At 31.2% G+C, this 20,062-nt stretch overlaps 1 protein-coding gene across 11 annotated transcripts in view; it reads right to left on the bottom strand.

The window, feature by feature from the left end:
* LOC134687042 (trichohyalin-like) overlaps window positions 1-17,297 on the bottom strand; it is a 56,782-nt gene extending 39,485 nt beyond the window's left edge. For 2 of the 11 annotated variants that reach the window (XM_063546986.1, XM_063546987.1), the window contains exons 1-4: window positions 16,867-17,297; window positions 10,112-10,354; window positions 1,639-1,713; window positions 684-818 (exon numbers count right to left, since the gene is read on the bottom strand). In XM_063546986.1, the coding sequence (XP_063403056.1) occupies window positions 684-818; window positions 1,639-1,713; window positions 10,112-10,354; window positions 16,867-17,103 (690 nt within the window). In that variant the 5' untranslated portion in view covers window positions 17,104-17,297. Of the gene's footprint in view, window positions 1-683; window positions 819-1,638; window positions 1,714-2,551; window positions 2,570-5,963; window positions 6,958-10,111; window positions 10,355-11,511; window positions 11,757-16,866 lie in introns of those variants that run through there. The other 9 variants (XM_063546988.1, XM_063546992.1, XM_063546995.1 and 6 more) reach the window with 8 other exon arrangements.
* Window positions 17,298-20,062: the final 2,765 nt, after the last annotated feature.

Here is a 20,062-nt window from a genome sequence, read left to right as displayed (position 1 = left end):
TGAAAGTTTCAGGGAAGATAGATCTTGACCTGATCAACAATTTGACCTCTGTCAGATTTGCTCTAAATGCTTTGAATTTTGAGTTATAAGCCAAAAACTGCATTTTACCCCTATGTTCTATTTTTAGCCGTGGTGGCCATCTTGGTTAGTTGGCGGGGTCACGCCACACATTTTTTTAAACTAGATACCCCAATGATGATTGTGGCCAAGTTTGGTTAAATTTGGCCCAGTAGTTTTAGAGGAGAAGATTTTTGTAAAAGTTTACGGACGACGGACGACGGACGCCAAGTGATGAGAAAAGCTCACTTGACCTTTCAGGTCAGGTGAGCTAAACAGTCATTAGAACTGAGGGCAGGGGACTCTTAACAACTTGTTTGTTGTTATAAATTTTAATGCTGTTGATATTTTGTATGTTTAATATGTATGTATATATGTTTATTGTGTTTATTGTATTAATATATGTTGGTCACAAACTGTAAAGTTTATATGACAATAAAATATTTGATTTGATTTGATTTATTAAAGTTACTGCATTTTCAATAACTAAATTTTTTTATTTTATATTTGCAACAAAATTAATTCTGTTTTATATGCTTGAATTGCACAAGTACTGGTGTCCTGCTAGATCTGGTAACCACTCTCTGTGAACAAAACAAAAATGTGCATGCATTAGCTCCTCCTACCATTAGACGATTTATAAAAGAATTTTCTGGATGTAGTTGCTTTGGAGCCATCCCGTGTTTGGCTTTTTGTTCATATGATTTCATATGATCGTCATATCTGTCACAACAAGCACCATCAGGTCCTTCATGTTTCTGCTGCAAAATGATTGAGGTATAATACAGTTCTACCCTTAGAGAGGAGACAAAATGATTGAGGTATAATACAGTTCTACCCTTAGAGAGGAGACAAAATGATTGAGGTATAATACAGTTCTACCCTTAGAGAGGAGACAAAATGATTGAGGTATAATACAGTTCTTACTTTTGAGAGGGCATCTTTTAACATCTACATTTCCAAATAAGAAAAATGTTGATACATATTCAGGAGTAAAATATAATACAAATGTAGTTGGCATATCAGTTTTAATCTAAATCCACATTGAATGCTTAAAATTTATGTACATATATATATGTAGAAAAAGACCATTTATTAAGCAGATTTTGTCTTTCTGTTAAATTTCACTTTGGATCATTGAATGAGTTAAATACACATATAAAAAACAACCAATAAAACAGAATCATATCCATAAGATACCATACTCTGTCAACTGCAACATTTCGATTAAAACCTTAATTTAGCATATATTTTAAAATGTTCACATCATAATTGATGCATGTGATAAATTTCAAATTGATGTAACCACAGCTTCTTGTAAACTACCTTAAACCAAATGTTTACATGATGTGAGACAGATGAGTAGATGCATAGATCATGTGGATTGAAAAACATAATAACTGTACTGTCTTAGTAGGTTGGCCATTAAAATATATTGCAACACCTTTATACCAAAATTAGTAGTTTATCATTAAAATAAAGTTACACTAATATAACTGGCAATATGTATTAAACAAGGAGTTAGCATAAAGGTATTAAATATTTGAAGCAAATGAGTGATGGAAGAAATTATCTGGTTACCTCTCTTAGATTGGTATACAGTTTCTCCACTGTTGGTGCTGTCCCTACAAAACTTACATACGGTCTGCTGTTTAACTGAAAAGAAAGCCCATTATAATCAGCTATTGTTTATAAACTAAATACATAAAGAAAGATAATCGGTCACAATAACCATTGAAATCTTGGTCAAAACCCAAATTTTGCACATGTAGTTCAATAAAATAAACATGTGTACCAAGTTTCAAGTTAATGTGACCTCTTTTATAGAACATGTCCACTTCAAACACAGTTTCAAAAGATACTGGAAGATTCTTGCATGTATATTGTGAAAACAAATAAGCAATAATAATGCTGAAAATGGAAATAGCTGTATAAGGATTGGTGTATCACAATTTCCCCCTTCAAAGTACTGGATTAGAAATACCAAATGGATCTATAAAGGGGAGATAATATTTACATTTCAAATTATCTCCCTTGGTGATAAAAGATACACTCTGCTATTCCATTTGTCATTTAGATGACAAAAACTTTCCATTTATGATGTTTACAAAGATTCATTAGAGATGAGAAAAAAACAGCAAAGTTTGCTGACATTTCAAAACAGATAACTGAAAATTTTATAGATTTAAAATCCATATGATGACAACGCTGCGAAGACAAAACATTGGGTCTCTCCATTAATCAGAATATTCTCTCCCTTGTGCATACCTCTCTTTCACTAGAAAAGAAGAAAACTGATCTATGTGATCTAAACTAAGCAAGAATATAAAATGTTCCTAAATCTAGATCTATCTACATACTGTTACATCTACAACTAAAATTAGATGGATAATACTAAATTATGAGTAAAAGATATTAATTTTTCACAATGGCAAAAAGAGGGTCAGTCATCTGATGGCTATACACAAAATCTCTCATGGAACTATATACCAACCATTAATTCAAATTCTGCCTATGAAATATATCAAATAATCATAACATTAGTTATATAATGAACAGAAATTATTTCCAATTCAAGTTTTCAGAATCTGAAACTTTCAGGGTAAAACTTTAATAAAACAATGAAAAATCTACCAATCATGTGATATCATTCTCATTTTGGGACAACAATTCATTAACCCACAATGCTTTAGATTCCGAAATAGTAGCTAACAAACCAGAAAGCCATTGCCTAAACTAAAAAATATATTGGCTAAAGAAAATGTATAATATACTGAGAGTAAAGAAGTTTTAAATGAAGATTTTTATAATCATGTCATTTTTTATCTTTTGACTTACATATTAAACAAGTGTACTTCATTTATAAAAAAAAATTATAATGATATTATTAGACCAAGGTGACAAGCTACTAAAGGGAAAGCTCTTGCTCAATTAGGAGTCGATTATGTTGTCTTTTATTGACAAAATTAGTAAGACTATGTGAACTATTTAGCAGTTCTTAAAAATGTTAATGATGTTTGCTTATTAAAGAAGGAAATAAAAATGCCATTAAAGTATTTTGGGATAACATTTAAAAAAAATAATTTCCAGCAACATTTTTCACACATTGTTTGGAAAAAGCAAACAAAAAGTGATTATTTCACCCCAAATTGTATTTTTGGCACTTTCGAGAGTAAAATTGACACTCTAACATCTAACCCCTGCATTTATTGACCTTTCAAGACATATCATTTAATTATTTGGTTGCTTTAAATTAAGACGGAGATGAGCTTTGAGCTAAAGATAAATAAGATTTAAAAGGCTTCCTTTTCAACCTGTTAAATTTCAATTTAAACAGCAATTTGAAAGGTTAATAGGCTTAAATGTATCAAATCAAATTTCACTCAGTTTTTAAAATGAGTATATGGTTTACCAAGTTTACATAATTGTTCTATACCTTTAATAATAAAATCGTGTAACAATAAACATTTTTAGGGTTAATATATTGAAACATTCTAAGTACAAACAAACTTCATCAAAGCAACTGTTAAATACTTTGAGTAGAAGCATGCATTGTTCGGATTTTTGAAAAGGAAAAGAAAGTCTGTGGGGCTGATTTTGATTCATGGGAGATCTTTCAAATGATTGTATCTGTTGTAATTTTTTTCTCATTCTTTTTATTCAGTTTGATTTAGAATTTTAGATATTATAAAGTTAGACAGTTCAAAACCAAATCTAATGCAACATGTTTGTAAAGTTCATTTTGATTGGATAACGTCATTAATTTTCATGGCATCAATTGACAAGTGATTAGGGGTTTTGCTGTTGTTGGGTAGCTGTGCTCGGTGTACAAAAAATACTCTATATCTCCTTTTATTTATAAATCTCATGAAATTCTAGGATAGTCAATATTTCAGAGGAACAGGGCATTAAAACATGCTGCCATTGATTTTGATGAGATAGACTAAAAAGCTTAGTTTCAATTTTTTCACCCACAAACTCCATCTAAAATTGTTCATTATGGGGAAGAGAAAACATAAATGGTCTAATTATTACCAGTTCCAAGTGGCTATAATTTATATAAACTTTTTATCAAATCAGAGACAGGAAGAAATTCTATTTTAGAAATACATGCAGTTTATTCAGGATATATATAAAACTTGTTGCACAAGAAAAGGTTTTGACACTCACAATTTTAGAAGAAAAAAAGTATCTCATACAAATATAAATCAACCAAGGAAAAAGGGGGGGAGGGGTTGACACAGGGCACCTCATTTCCAAAATCCTGTTTTATTATATAAAAAAGAAGATGTGGTATTATTGTCAATGAGACAACTATCCACAAAAGACCAAAATGACACAAACATTAACAACTATAGGTAAGCGTACAGCCTTCAACAATGAGCAAAGCCCATACCGCATAGTCAGCTATAAAAGGCCCCGATAAGACAATGTAAAACAATTCAAAAGAGAAAACTAACGGCCTTATTTATGTAAACAAATGAATCTCACAAGCAAAAAACCCTTACTGTAAAAATATAAGGGCATTCACTACAGGCACGGGGACACATTCTACTGAATCCACACAGCACGAGTTACAAACCGTACAATTTTCCCCATCCATTTACTTTCATCTCTTATATATATCTCACAAACCAACATGTTTATCATGCAGCCTATAAAAACCAGGCTTGCAAACATCAAAAAAAAATTTTTTAAGACATCAGACCTCTGAACAGTATAAATACCATTTGCAAGCTTGCTGAGAAGATAAAAATAAATGTCATTAAAATCAATTTGGTTAAACCCTTAAAATTAAGAAACTATTTTCCCAGGAGAATGTACTAGACCACACTTTAAAGATGACAAACAAAAAGTTGTTATTTCAACCTGCATGTAAATTGCTCATTTTGCATTTTGTCAAAGAGTTGAAATATGACCATTGGCAGATACCCCATTGCATTTATCAACCTTTACAAAATCTTTTAAATTATTTGATGACTTTAAATTAAGATGGAGATGAGCTTCAACCTAAGGACAAACAAGATTTTAAAAGGCTTCCTTTCAATCATTTAATTTCAATTTCAACACCAATTTGAAACATTAATAGTCTTAAAAGTATCAAATCAAATTCCACTCAATTTTTATAATGAGTTTAAAGTTTACATAATTTTCTATACCTTTAATATTAAAATCTTTTAACAATAAATATGTCTAGGGTCAATATATATATTGAAACATTTTGAAAACAAACAAACTTCTGTAATTTGAAAATAAAAGCAACCCATTGAATAAATTGTTCAGTATACGACTTGTTTGCTCATTTGAAAAGGCAAAGAAAGAATAAGGGGTAGACTTGGGTCCGAATTCAGATCTATAATGACCTTTGTTAAATTTATTCACTCTTTTTTCTACAAAGGTAGTATCATGCTTAAACAAATTCTAAAGTCAATTGCCTTTTTTGAATACTAGATGTAGGCATCTAGATTATCATATCAAATGAGTATGGAAAACACTGTGGCAAAACATTTTAAATTTCTGGACAGCACATTCCTGAACAGGCTTTATCCCTCCAATTTAGAGGGGAAAAATTAATCAAGTTTTTGCAATTCTTATTTCATGCTTCTATCTTTTTTCAAATATTTTAGAATTTGTTGAATCAATCATCTAAATAAAAGTAAATAAAAAAGTTACACTAGTAAATTGTAAAATAATTTGCATACATTCCAACTTATTCAAAAATTCATTGTTACTGTAAGCATTAATGCTTTTTCTAAAGTCTTTTTAAATGCAAATGTAGAAATACTGAAAAATTACATATATACTTTGCCTTCACTGTACTGGGCAGAAAAAAAATCAATGCAAGAAAAAGTTTGCAAAATGAAGGAAAGGAGAAAACAAGCAGAAAAAGAAAGCAAGTACTGTACCCTTTCATAGACTGCACAGGGCATATGATCAATTGTTAAATCCGTATCACTCTTATGTTTTTCTGAAGCTAATTCCTTTATACTTGCTAAAAGCATAGATGTGACCAAGGAAGAAGAAAATTGTTGCTCTTTTTTAACAACCTCAATGCTATCATCTTCATAATCATTTCCATTCAGCGTCCGAGGAGTGGTCATCTTCTGTCCATTGATCTTAATACCATCAAGTGTCCCAAATTGTCGAATCTGGACATTTTCCGTTGACCCGAAAGTTTTCTTCTTCATTTTAGTTGGATGCTTGTGCCTGTGTTTAGTAGGTATCCAACCTTCCTCTTTCGATTCAAAATTAACTCCTTTTCCCATTATGATTTAAAATGACAATAGAAAAAAAACTTGCTTGCCAGTCAAAAAGTAAGATGTCAATCTAATATCCCTTTAACAAATGGAACATATTGTTCCTAATGCACGAAACCACTTCTTGCAACACTTGAATTATTAAACCAGCATTTTTTTAAAAATTTAAATCGGTGTCCATGTATTTGTTCTAAGACCCTTTATATCACTAGTGAAAAGTAAACGATGGTACCGCAGTAATGAAAAGCCACTCAATTCCTATTGTCAAAACAAAGTTAGTGTTTGTATTATTAACTTTCACTATACAATCCTAAACAACGGACGAGATGTTCCAACACACATAAAGATAGTACGGATTAAAGACATTGATATTTCGTAAGTCCCCTACAAAGGATGACACTGGAATCTTGATTAATATCAAAATTTTATCACTTAATTATCTTTTTCCTCAAAGACTAGCACACAATAGATCTCAAATCCTCGATTGTGAATGATCAAAAATTTTTGTGGTATCACAGAACTAAATCAAACAATAAAATTTTATTTAGTTTAGATTCATTGTAATGTCATTCTTTTAATTTCACTTTTTCTCATTTCTTCATATTGTTTGCTCCTAACATTAAATAAATTTTAAATGCAAACTTTTAATTTCCTTTTCATTTAAATTTATTTGTTGTCCGAGATGAAAAAGATATTGTATGTACTAGCTTTGATTTTGAAGACATGTTAAAGTGTTTCTATGTGAGAATAAATATTCGTCACATCTATAAGAAATTAATTTTGTCACAATAACGGTCTGTTATTTCTATGAGATCTCATAAAACAATTATCTCGTTATCTGAAATCGGTCTTTTTCGAGGATTGAAATATAAATGATTTAAATAAATTTTACATAAATTGAAATTTGATTTGGGAACTAATGGTTCTTGTGATTGGTAAAGGGAAAAAAATAATTTATGCAATGCAAGGAAAATTAATTACTGCTGGGTCCAAAAAATTGATGGAGCCTGGTAACCCTTAAGTAGTAGAACCCTTTTTATGATGTTTTAAAAGATTAGTCAAATGAATGAATAGTTAAGAAAACATCACATAAATTTTTCAAGAGAAATTCAACATTTTAAATGTAAATAGATCATTCTTTAAATAAATTATAAGGATTTGCAAATACTTAGTATGCCATTGTTTAAAGAAGCGCAGTTTGTAAAATGTCAATTGGTCTTAAACCAATTTAAAACCAAAGTACTTGGTTAGTATTTAAATACAAGTTAAGTGTATGAGTTCTATAATTTTCAAAGAACAGTAGTTTTTATGTTGTTTTTAACTACAGATTGATTTGCATTTATTTATCCATATTTTAGACCATACTAGATAGTGTATGCTTTTTTCTTTTTATTTATATTGACATCTGAGTATTTAATTTGGAAAAAATGTTGCTTTTAATATAAATACAGCTAAATCTATATGAGGGACTCAGATTTACAGAATTATGGGCAAAACATATTTCTTTTTGGGAATTCTAGGTAGAGGTGCAAATGTAATTGTGCATACATTTTTAATATATGCAGCACTTCTGTGCCTCATACAAAATGTACTCTTGTCAAAGCTTTTACTTCCCAGAAAAGTTACATAAAGGATTATTCACAGTGTAGAACTACACCATTGGTAAATTTGTTCGACCTGTTGTCCTGTTTAGTGTGGATCTGTTGGAAAAAGCCAGAAGTGGTACCGAAGCAAAATGAAGAATATTGTAAACTTAGGTCATTGGTGCCTTCTGTATCCATATAAACACAAACACTTATGATTTTGTATCGTATAGTGGCACATTGTATGTCAGGCTGTCTTGAATAAAAACGTGATAAGTCAGTTGCCTAACTTAATTAGTGCAGAAAAGATCTGATAAGTCGGTTCCATTCTATAAAATGTGCTTTAGAACTATAAAATTTGGACTCCAAATTTAAGTGGCCAAAAAAGTTAAAATTTTGAGGAAAAAACAAACTTATAAGTAAAAATAATTTCTTTTCATCCCCTTTAAAAATACATAATATTTCAGCCTTTTCAGCAAATATTTCCATTTTCAGCTAATAAATATTGTATACTCAAATCATATTGTCTTCTTCATTGCATAATTCTATAAGCATACCATTTGTTATATATAATAAAATATTCTAGACACAAAACATGCAAAATGTCCTTGAAAAGGCATAACCACTTTCTTTTCCTGATTCGTTAATCATTCCAATTCCACCAGAAAAAATATGCAATAAATAAAGATTAATTAACATGTAAAATGCATAATTCTATTTCACATCTCCCACTGTGAAAACATGCACCTGCATTATTAAATATTTGACCGTCGTCTGGTCTTTATTTTCTCTGACCCTAACACAAAACGAACTCATTTACATAAGAGTGCAAATACAAAACTATTCTAAAACAAATACAACAGTATGCGCCTAACAACATATCACAAAAGTCTTATTAGAATTTAAATCATTCAATCGCTTTAAAAATATTTTATTGGCAGTATTATTTCCGAGTGATCGGAACATGATAACTGATCATCTTTCTTTTATCCAAAAATGTCAATGAAATCTTTCTTTTATCCCCAAAATGTTGACATTTATCAATTTTAAGCATTCTTTATCTTGTACTCACGAAGCTAATCGTTTTTGATAAATTGTGTTCAGTACATGTATTTGTCTTTTTAACAATTAATCAATTGAGTTAAATAAATTGTCAATGTCTTGTCAATTTGTAATCAGCAAAACAGTAGCAGTCACTTAGTAAGGCCAAAATTTCAAAAATGAAATGTGTTTTGAGTTACCCTACCTTCCCTTTTATTCTACCTCAAGAATTTTGGTTTGTTTGCAGGTCTTATGTACAAAATCTTCTGCCTCAATGATAAATCATGTTTTCTTTTTTTTTTCCATGTAGACTACATGTACATTATATATGGAAATGTTATGGCTTTAACTTTGCTTAACCAAAAATGTTCATAAAATCAATGGCGGATTCAGAAATTTTCTTAAGTGAGGCCCACTGACTGCTTACCAGGGGCCTGCTCCGGTTATGCTTCAGTGACTCCCTATATAAGCAACCAAATTTTTCCCAGAATAGCCCCCCCCCCCCTAAATCTGCCTCTGAAAATGTGTAAAGATGTAGGGAGACATGAAAAAGATAATTTTTTTTGGCCTAATGAGGAAATCCTTAAAAACAAATACATTTTGTATTATAACTACATCCAAATACACTGTGTAAGAAAGTTTGATTCAATTATTCCTTAAAAACTGGTTTCTGTTAGCATCTGGCCAAAAGATCCAAGTTAAAGACAGCTATCATGATTACAATTTGAGGAAGCTAGCAATATTCAATCTGTGTTCATTAAAACCCATTTTATCAAATGCATTTTACTAAATAAATAGCTGCTTTTAATAATTTTCATATTTTCTTTTAAGAAAAATAGGTTTTTTACTACAAAAACGATACATGATGGAAAGAGTTTGAACTTGAATAGTCACAAGAAACAACAAGGATTTTCAAAAACATTGTTGTTCATAAAGTGTTTGATATAAATGACTCTAAGTTGTAACTGAGTAATAATTGTATGGTTTCTGTTGTATCTAATAGATGGCTGCATGTTAACAATTTGTTTTTGTTTGGTAGACTTTTTTTTATTTTTCTCACTGATTTAATATTGTTTAAACATGATTACATATACTGAAATATCGATTAGCCAAAAGTAACAGTGAAACGGAAATGATCTTTTTGCTTGGAATTACAACTCTGATAAATCATACCTGGTTTTCTGGAAGCCATTTATTCAGGGCATCTGACCACACTAACTTATCATCTTGTGAATGACCATCTTCCCATGCTTCTCTTCCAGGAGACTGTGGAACTGTGGGTAAAGTGGGAGATACATAAGGCAGAGCAGTCTTAGGTCGTCCAGTCCTACGTGAGCCATCTGTGGTATTACCACATATAGATGTCCCTACATGAGATCCTGAGGAAGGATGTGCACTGCTGTGTCTGTATGCCTTCTGTAATGAAAAAAACAAAAAAGATTGACTCTAGATGCAACAAAAACAGTAAACTTATGAAATCTTATGGATGACTGTTTCATATCCAGCAACAAAAAGAACATACTATTTAGTTATTGAAGCTGAAAACCTGTGGATATCAATCCAAAATATTTCTACTTTTGCACATTCATCTTCCAAGAGATGTGTTCAGGAAAACTGAAGTTGGATATTGGTGAATTTAAATTCAAATTAGTCATGATGTTGAGCAGCAAAATCAGACATAGCTGTTTAAATTGGACACTCCTGGCTTTCAAACTGCTTTTTTAAATATTATTTTATTAAGAATACCTTCAGTCCTTACAAGAATCATCACTGTGATGTACAGTAGGCACAAGAGGATTCAATCAAATAATTATTATTGCTGGTGTATGGTGAATCACTGTGAAACAGGGTGAATTGTTAGTGATCAAGAGTTATAGCACTTTGATTTATAACACTGCTATACTAGACATCATAGAGATGGGAGCCATCTCTTTGGGCCCCTCTGTGAATAACATGTGGGAAAAAAATTATCTTTACCATAGGACATGGGGTTGTCAACTGAAACAAAAGTTTTTGACCTTGACCTTTGACCTAGGAAGTTGTACATGCATAATGACACACCCTCTGATGTTGGTTAAAAACCGCGCAAAGTATAGCCTTTGAAATCATATTAATGGTTCTCACTATATATATATATATATTACTGACACTAATTTACCATAGAATATGAATTGTCAACTGAAACCAAAGATTTTGACCTTGACCTTTAACCTAGGAAGTTTTAAAATCATTACCACACACCCTCTAGATCTGATGTTGGTTAAAATACATGTCAAGTATGAAATTTTAATGGTTCTCTAGATATAGAGCGGACACATTTTTTTTACGACTGACAGACAGAGGGACAGACACACTGATCACAATAGGGCAACTGCCATTCAGCGGGGCCCTTATAAATCTTTGGGCTAAAATCAGTGCATACAGAGTGATCTCTGAGAAAAATCACCATAGCCAAATCTAATGAAATTTTCTTTGCATAAAACAGATATGACAGACATGAACCAACTTCAACCACATTAATTGTACATGTATATATGTGGTCTGGTGGGGAAATCATATGGACAAATTCTTACCTTTGTTTCAAACTGAGGAAAATCAGGATCAGCACAAAATTCAATATGTCCAGGATTTATTATATAAAAATATTGAAAGCTTGGTGAAGTATTACTCCTAATCATGTCTTGTTTCTCAAAATGTTTTTTATTCACTTTTTAAAGTCAAAAGCATTTTAAACAAAGGACAATTTTTTAAAGATTTTTAACAATGACAAACATAATTGTGGGATAATTATTTCCCTTTTCAACTCATTGTTACTTCAAAAGCTTAAAATTACATATTAAAAGAATTTCCATTTGAGAAAAATTTTTAAATCATGTTCTTCTGTACATGAAGTTTCTCTCAAGAAAAAAAACTACAGTCCTAATTTATTCTATTCAATAAATACAATAATTAATTCTTATAACATGTATAACCATAACAGTGTTCACAGCTAGCTATCTTGAGGCAATGAACATGACTTAATGATGTACTTAGTTGAAGTTTAGGAATTTTTGTCAAATGTTCTGACTTCTTTTTTTTTTCCTTATATAACCTGATATATTTTTATTGGTGAAATACTTTGCCCCATGATACCCATTTTTCTTTTTATATAATACTTCAGTAGCTAATAAAAGGTAATATAATTTACCAAAATTTAAGCAAATTCTTTTTTTAATTTACTTTTGATTTGAGTCCCAATTAATACAAATGGAAATTATAAGGTAAAAGTCTGAATCAGCCTCAATTTCACGCCATTTAAAATAAAATGTTCCGTGAGCACAGCTTAAACAATTGGGGCCATTATTGAAACAACATTCATGCTTGATACAGCTCTGAATTTGGATAGTGATTACGGGTAAATATTTGACACAACATAGGTTTCTGACACAGAATGAATGAGGTCTAATGAACTTATTTTTTTTTTTTACCTACTATGGTCCAATATCAAAAATCTAAATACATGGATTAATTCGGAATATCAAAGAATCCCAATTTGGACCCACTTGAAAACTGGGCCCATAGTCACAAATCCAAATACATGTTTAGATTCAGCCTATCAATGAACCCCAAGAATTCCATTTTTGTTAAAATCAAACTGAGTTTAGTTTTGGACCCTTTGGACCAGTTTAATCATGGGACCCAAAACGAAAAATCTAAATACATGGTTAGATCTGCCATATACATGTACAAGAACCTCATTAGCTCAATTTTTGATGATAATTTTGGACCCTTTGGACCTCATGTGGACCAATTTAATAAAAGGGCCCAAATTTCAAAAACTTATATAATACTCAGTAAGATTCAGCATATCAAAAAACCCCATTGAAATTGGTCAAGAAATATTTAAGCAATTTATACAAAGTATTAGAAAAGTATTGTTTTTGAACCCTTTTTGGCCCCTAATTCCTAACTAATTCCCTAACAGTTTGGGCCATAACCCCCAAAATCAATCCCAACCTTCCTTTTAGATATGGAACCTTGTGTTACAATATTCATTCATTCATTCATTCAACCCTCAAAATCAATACCAACCTTTCTTTTGTGGTTTCATAGTGTATTAATTTACGTTTTTTGATTGGAGTTAGGCCTACCGATTGATATTTTATCGTGTGTTTTTCTACGTTTTTATGTTATGCTATTGTTTCAGAAAAGGGAAAAGGTTTTGGATCCATTAAAACTTTTAATCCCGCTGCAAATGTTTGCACCAGTCCTATAAGTCAGGAATCTGATGTACAGAAGTTGTTGTTCCTTTATGTAATTTAAACGTGTACACGTTTCTCTAATCTCGTTTTTTTGTATAGATTAGACCGTTGGTTTTCCTGTTTGAATGGTATTACACTAGTAATTTTGGGGCCCTTTATAGCTTGTTGTTCGGTGTGAGCCAAGGCTCTGTGTTGAAGGCTGTACATTGACCTATAATTGTTTACTTTTATAAATTGTTATTTGGATGGAGAGTTGTCTCACTGGCACTCACACCACATCTTCCTATATCTATTGTCTTTAAATTTCATTGAGATCTATTCACTTTAATTAAAGTCAATGTTAGGAAACTAAGTGTCTTCTGATGACGATGACCACAATGTGATACCAATATACGATAAAAAAAATATTATTTTTTGCAGTCCTATAAAAAATTAAATGTCTTATATAAAAGAATAATAAGAGCAACATTTCAATATTTTTAGCTTATTTTGTTCCTTAATGATTGCTGTTCTGACTTATAGTTATATTATCAATTTTAAGTTCTAGACTAAAATGATTATAGAAGAAATTAAAATGAAGCTGGTTGCTCACCAAGCATTTTTGTAACAACAAAAATTACTAAATCAGTGCAACCAGAATATTTGGGAACTTGCTGTTAATTTTTCCTAAATTAGTTTTTGTCTCTACAGTATAGATTCCAAGATGAAAAGTAGAGACATATTAAGTTTCTACAGTTTTCACTCATCTATCATTATAGCCTAGCTCAATCTAGAGATCTATGCAAACCTAAGGCAATATTAGCTCACACTGGCCTCTTAAAAAATGACCTCAGTTATCAAATAAAAATAACAGTCAAAATACTTCTACAAAGACTAGGATTAATATCAACTATTTCATGTAGGTACATGTAAACAGGGATATTATACTACAAAATACTTTGTCAATTGTAACTAATCTTATTCAATCAGACCGGAGAATAGAAAACAAGTACATTTCAATTTACAAACTGTTTTTTAACTTTAAAAATTTCTTATGTAAGACCTGTATTATTGTTTCTTTAAATGTCACACATTCATTCCATTTTTTTGTTTTTTTTACATTTGTAAATCAGGAAGACCGCTAGACGGTACTATCATAATGATCCATCTTTAATGCACGAAATGTATTTCATTAAGGTAAAGAAGAAATCAGAAAGATATTTTTTAATTAAAACTGAAAACTGATATTATCTTTCTCACCATTTGACATGTTTTACCCCACACCATATATAAACCCAACTAAAAATTAAAGTGACACTTCATTATATAAATTCAATTTTATAATAATAAAATAAGACCAAAAATGAAAGCACTACAAGATCATTCAAATCTGAACACGAACTCTAAATAGAAACTAAAAATGTTGAAAATCAAATACACCAATTAAACATTAAAATATACAGAAGGTGTATTTGTTTTGATAATTACACATATATAATTCATTGCTTTTTCATTTATAATCATATCAATTTAAAGGTTAAAATATTTACAGGGCACTTCAAGGTTTTTATTTTAACATTACACAATTATTCTACAGTAAATGTATTAAATCTGACCATTGTTCAATTATAAAGGGCCTAAAGAAAGGTGTAAGGACTTCTTAAGCCGACTTTATGTACATAAATGATATTAAATCATGAACAACTTGCAATTAAATATAGGTATACTGTCCAGTTGAATTTAAAGTCAAATGTAAATACATGTCTAAGCTAGGAGCCTTTGCACATGAATAGAATTAAAATGTAACATATATATTTATAGCAAATGACTGAGACTTTTATTAAACAAAATCTTATCTGCAAAGTATTGCCTATTTTTAAGATGATCCATTCAGTTGCTTACACATTAAATTTGCTGGTTGATATTATTTGTTAAAAATGTCTATATTTATAATACATGTAGATTAAGAATATGTAATATGAGTGCCAAGTAGACAGACAACTCTCCATCCAAGTCACAAATTGTAAAAGTAAACCATTATCATGATTATAGGTCAAAGTACGGAGTCTTGGCTTTCACTGAACAGCAAGCTATAAAGGGCAATATACATTGTATCTTTTTTTCAAATTTATAGCCATGTGATTTTTCAATAAAATAAAATGCTGTTCTTAATAACTTAAGAATAAATGAACAGTCCAAAGCAACATACAATGTAGTCAATATAAAAATGTGAACACATATTTCATCAAGTCAACTAATTTTCTGCATATATTTTCAAGAATAACCGCAAGTGTCCATAGATTTGTTATCCTTGGATATTTTATTTACATGATACATTGTATATTTGTCTAATTTAGAAATGAGAAGCAAAATCCTAATATTGCTGTAATAAAACTATTTGATTTTTCAATTTTCATTATAATTAGATATAGTTTTGCAAGTCACATTTGTAAAAACTCAAAAGGTTTTATTAATAAGAACATCTGTAAAAACACTGTACAAATATGCAAGTTAAATTAATGATTTGGCAGAAGATAAAATCATGTTTGCTCTTTCCAAACAAGTCCTGAAAATTTCAATATCAGTTTTTTCATAGGTCAACAATTTGATAATTCTATTGATATAAAATTTCATATCCAGGATATTTTAGATGCACATTGATGGGTATGCAACCTAACAACACAAACAAATAAAATAAAAGTATCTTTTAACTGTGCTGACAACTCATTGGATTGATGAACTCTCAAATGATCCTAATATGATGGTACATACATGTACATGTATTAATATATATAACTGTCAGAGTCTTGTAAATGAGATTTAAACAGTTGATTGAATTGTTCAACTCTAATAAAAGTATGATTTAAAATTGAATATGACCGATACAGTTGTGACCATCTAAAACAAGAAGAGATTGTTAATTTAATTGATCATCATGATCATCAACTCTCAAAACAATCATATAAATAATTGAATATGCTTGGCCCCTTTTTCTGGGAAAATTTTTGTTTATTATATAGGGAATCACTGAAATAATGACCGGAGCGGGCCCCCTCTTAAGCATTCAGTTGGCCCTCACTTCTGAAAAATTCTGGATACACCACTGATGTCAGATCAACTCTTAAACTACCTACATGTGGGTCTCATTGGTGTTTAAGCGTGACGCGGGATTGCCGATATTTTTGTAAGCGTGACACGTGAAAGTAAAATTATTGTTGCGTGAAAAAGGGAAATGAGGTCCTGCGCGACCTGGGAAATGACAAAACAGTAAGCGGGATCCGGGATCAGAACCCTCCAATGAGACCCCCTACATGTGTCACAATTAAATAAACTCTTAGAATACATTTGTAAGTGAAGAGTCCTTAAAATTAAGCATCCTCCCAGAAAAAATAATGAAGTGATTGATCCAGAGGGGTGATGCTGGGACTAGGGATTGAAGTCAGACCCCCCTTTTTTTTTTTAGGACTAATGCATTTGAACCGGGACATAAACATGTAGTTGGAACACCCCCTTTTTATCTTGGGTTGGGAATTTCCCCCTTTTTTTAAAAGGCTGGATCCAACCCCTTAACGTCATAATTTCCTTCTTCACCCAATGATCCCAAATTATCTAATGCAGTTTATTCATAAAACTGAATATGGACAGTAATATCTTATTGTCGTAGTATTGACTAAAACTCTTTTAGGAGAGAAACTATCGTTTACTTGCCTTGTTTGCACTGTGTATCCTGGAATCATAGAGAGAACGAAGATATTCATAGTAGGTTACGGTCAATCCTGTTGGAAGACTATAATTGGTTACTTCACTGTAACCTGAAGGGCTTTGAACATTTGTCCGAGTCCCCGGAGCGGACCGGCATTGATACCGAAAAGGTGTATAACGTTTCTCCTCTTCGGATATATCATATGTTATTTCACAAAGTGTGGGTGCTGATATGAACGCCATATACCTATAAAACCTTTCCACTCATCTAAAATAACACAGAATCATTTTCTAACGTCGTTTTTCCAAGATAACATGTGAAAACGTGCTCCTCTTCCGGTTAGATTTTCCAATTTTTCATCGCGTGCTGTGACGTTTCCGCGGGGAAATGGTGTTCAGTATAAGAACGATGTCAATAAGTTTTCCCTAGTTATCAAAATCTCAGTAAAAAAGACAATATTTAATCGGTTGAGTTGTAAATATTTATGTTACTTATAATCTTTCCAAACAACTTAATAAAAATGAAAAAAGTTTTGAATGTGATAAAAGAAATTAAATACGCCAAGTAATCTATCCGTGAATGGGCCTTGAAATCCGCAATCAATAGTGATTAATTTTCACAAAGTTTTTTGCAATTATTATGCACACTTTAATAAGTGGTACTTATGTCTTTTAATTAATCGTGAAATTTAAATTTTGAGATTGTACGAACGTAAATATGGCCGTTTAGCAATTGAGTGATAATATACTGAAATTATTTGTATACTGAGAAATAATAGATAGTAAAATTCTCAGTATCATTATGTAAATGGATTTTTTAAGAAAACTAGAATTCACATTTGGGTCCTGGAAAATTTAAACTGCTATCCATAAAATCGTATAAAGTAACTTAAAATCTTGAGTGTTTCATCATTTGTCGTATACCATCTCACTACTTTCATGAAGGACATTCATGAACGTGAAGTATCTTGGCTAGTACGTACTTAATTGCTACTATTTTACTGAATATTAAAATTAACTTAACCACTAGACACAATGAGGCATCTTGGTGTAAGAAATACAACTGTCACAAGAAAAACAAGTATATAGATCACGTTTAAATTTGTTTGTATGGTCATGATACGTTTTTTTGTTTTTGTTTATTTTTGTTTTTATGCCCCACCTACGATAGTAGAGGGGCATTATGTTTTCTGGTCTGTGCAACCGATCGTCCGTCCATCTGTCCCGCTTCAGGTTAATGTTTTTGGTTAAGGTAGTTTTTGATGAAGTTGAAGTCCAATCAACTTGAAACTTAGTGCACATGTTCCTTATGATATGATCTTTCTAATTTTAAAGCCAAATTAAACTTTTGACCCCAATTTCACGGTCCACTGAACATAGAAAATGAAAGTGCATGTTTCAGGTTAAAGTTTTGGGTCAAGGTAGTTTTTGATGAAGTTGAAGTCCAATCAACTTGAAACTTAGTACACATGTGATGTTCCCTATGATATTATCTTTCTAGTTTTAACGCCTATAATTATATTTTTTATCCTATTTCATGGTCCATTGATTATGGAAAATGATAGTGCGATTGGGGCATCCGTTTGCTCTGGACACATTCTTGTTTGTTCTGTTTTGATGTGCACAAGTATAAAAAAAAAAAAGAAAAAAAAAGGCATAAGCACAGTAAAAAAAGTAAAATGTGATAAAAATTCATATATAGATAAAAGTAAATAAATAAAACACAAGCCTACGGTTGAACTTATATATTTCACACTGAATTTTACTGAGCTGTATTTGGCAAAACTTTTGGAAATTTTTGGTCCTGAGTATATTTGCTCTTCTTCATCTTCGTACTTTATTTGGCCTTTTAACTTTTCTTTTCATTCAAGCGTCACTGGTGAGTCTTTTGTAGACGAAACCTGACGCGACTGACGCACACAATTATTCATAATCCTGGTAATCCTGATTATTTTTTTCTTATATCTCACACAACGAAGATTTCCTTAAGTATAATCAGCCTTACTGCTGCATTTACACATAATTCGAATTCGATTCTCATTTACTGATTCGAAACGTTTTACATCCGAACGTAAATTCTCTGAATTCGAATTGCAATGCGCTTCAAATCATCGCTTTACTGTAAACTGTGTCCACACCCCACGTGGTTTTAATTTGAATTACTTAGTATTGCCAGAGACATATATACACATGTGTATATATGTCTCTGGTATTGCGAATTAGCAAATTCGTACTCAACGAAAAACTTAAAGCATTTCTAATGCGAATTAGCCTATTCGAATTAAAAAAAAAGAAAGAAAAGTAAGTGAAAGCTATTAGCGAATTCGTTTCGCATTCAATTCGAATTCAACGTACGTGTGAACGAGGCATCAAATGCACAAAGATTCATATCAGTACTAGACATTGTTTAATTTTTAAATTGTTATTTGGATGGAGAGTTGTCTCATTGGCACTCACACCACATCTTCCTATATCTATTGGCATAATTCGAACATCTTACGATGTAATAAATGCTGATTTTATGACTAAAGCATGCAGTTTTGATAAAATCAAAACTTTGTGTAATTAATAAAACAAAAAAGTAAAACAACACTGCCATGCGTCCGAACCGCTTTTCTGGATATACCCCAACTAACAACGAACAACGCCGGATGTTTGAAAGCCAATTGATGTATAAGAACCGAAACCGATGAAAGAGCTTTACGAAGAATTATGTTCTAAACCAAAACCTATACATTGTATTCTGTTGCTTGGAAATTGTTTTGGGAAGGGGGTGATTTTATGAAAGTGTTTAGTACTAAACATGTCAATATTTTCAACATAGTCTACTGAACGAAAATAACAAGCGCTAAACTATCTTTTGAATATGTAAAATAATGGGAAAATATTTAAATATGCAATACAGGCTCCGATAGACATATTCGATTCAAATAGGTTTTACAAATTCTCGATCTTGTGAGTGAAAAGCATTTCCTTTTTTGTATTTGTATATTTGTATATACGGTGATATTTATACTGCAAAACTAATAAGAGGGAACAACAAACGCGAACCCTTGCATGTGTGTTGCAAAGACTTGTTCTGAAATGTCAATATGTTAGATAAAAAGTATACCTGTTCAAGTGCGAATAGCTCGGATGCAAGTCTTAAATCCTGGACATAAAGATGATTTTTCCAAGCCTCCGTGGCCATTACTAGCCGGCT

This window comes from Mytilus trossulus, chromosome 10 (genome assembly GCF_036588685.1).
Source record: "Mytilus trossulus isolate FHL-02 chromosome 10, PNRI_Mtr1.1.1.hap1, whole genome shotgun sequence".
NCBI classification, from domain to species: Eukaryota; Metazoa; Mollusca; class Bivalvia; order Mytilida; family Mytilidae; genus Mytilus; species Mytilus trossulus.
The sequence above is the reverse complement of the archived record's forward strand: the minus strand, read 5'-3'. Positions and strand labels throughout refer to the sequence as shown.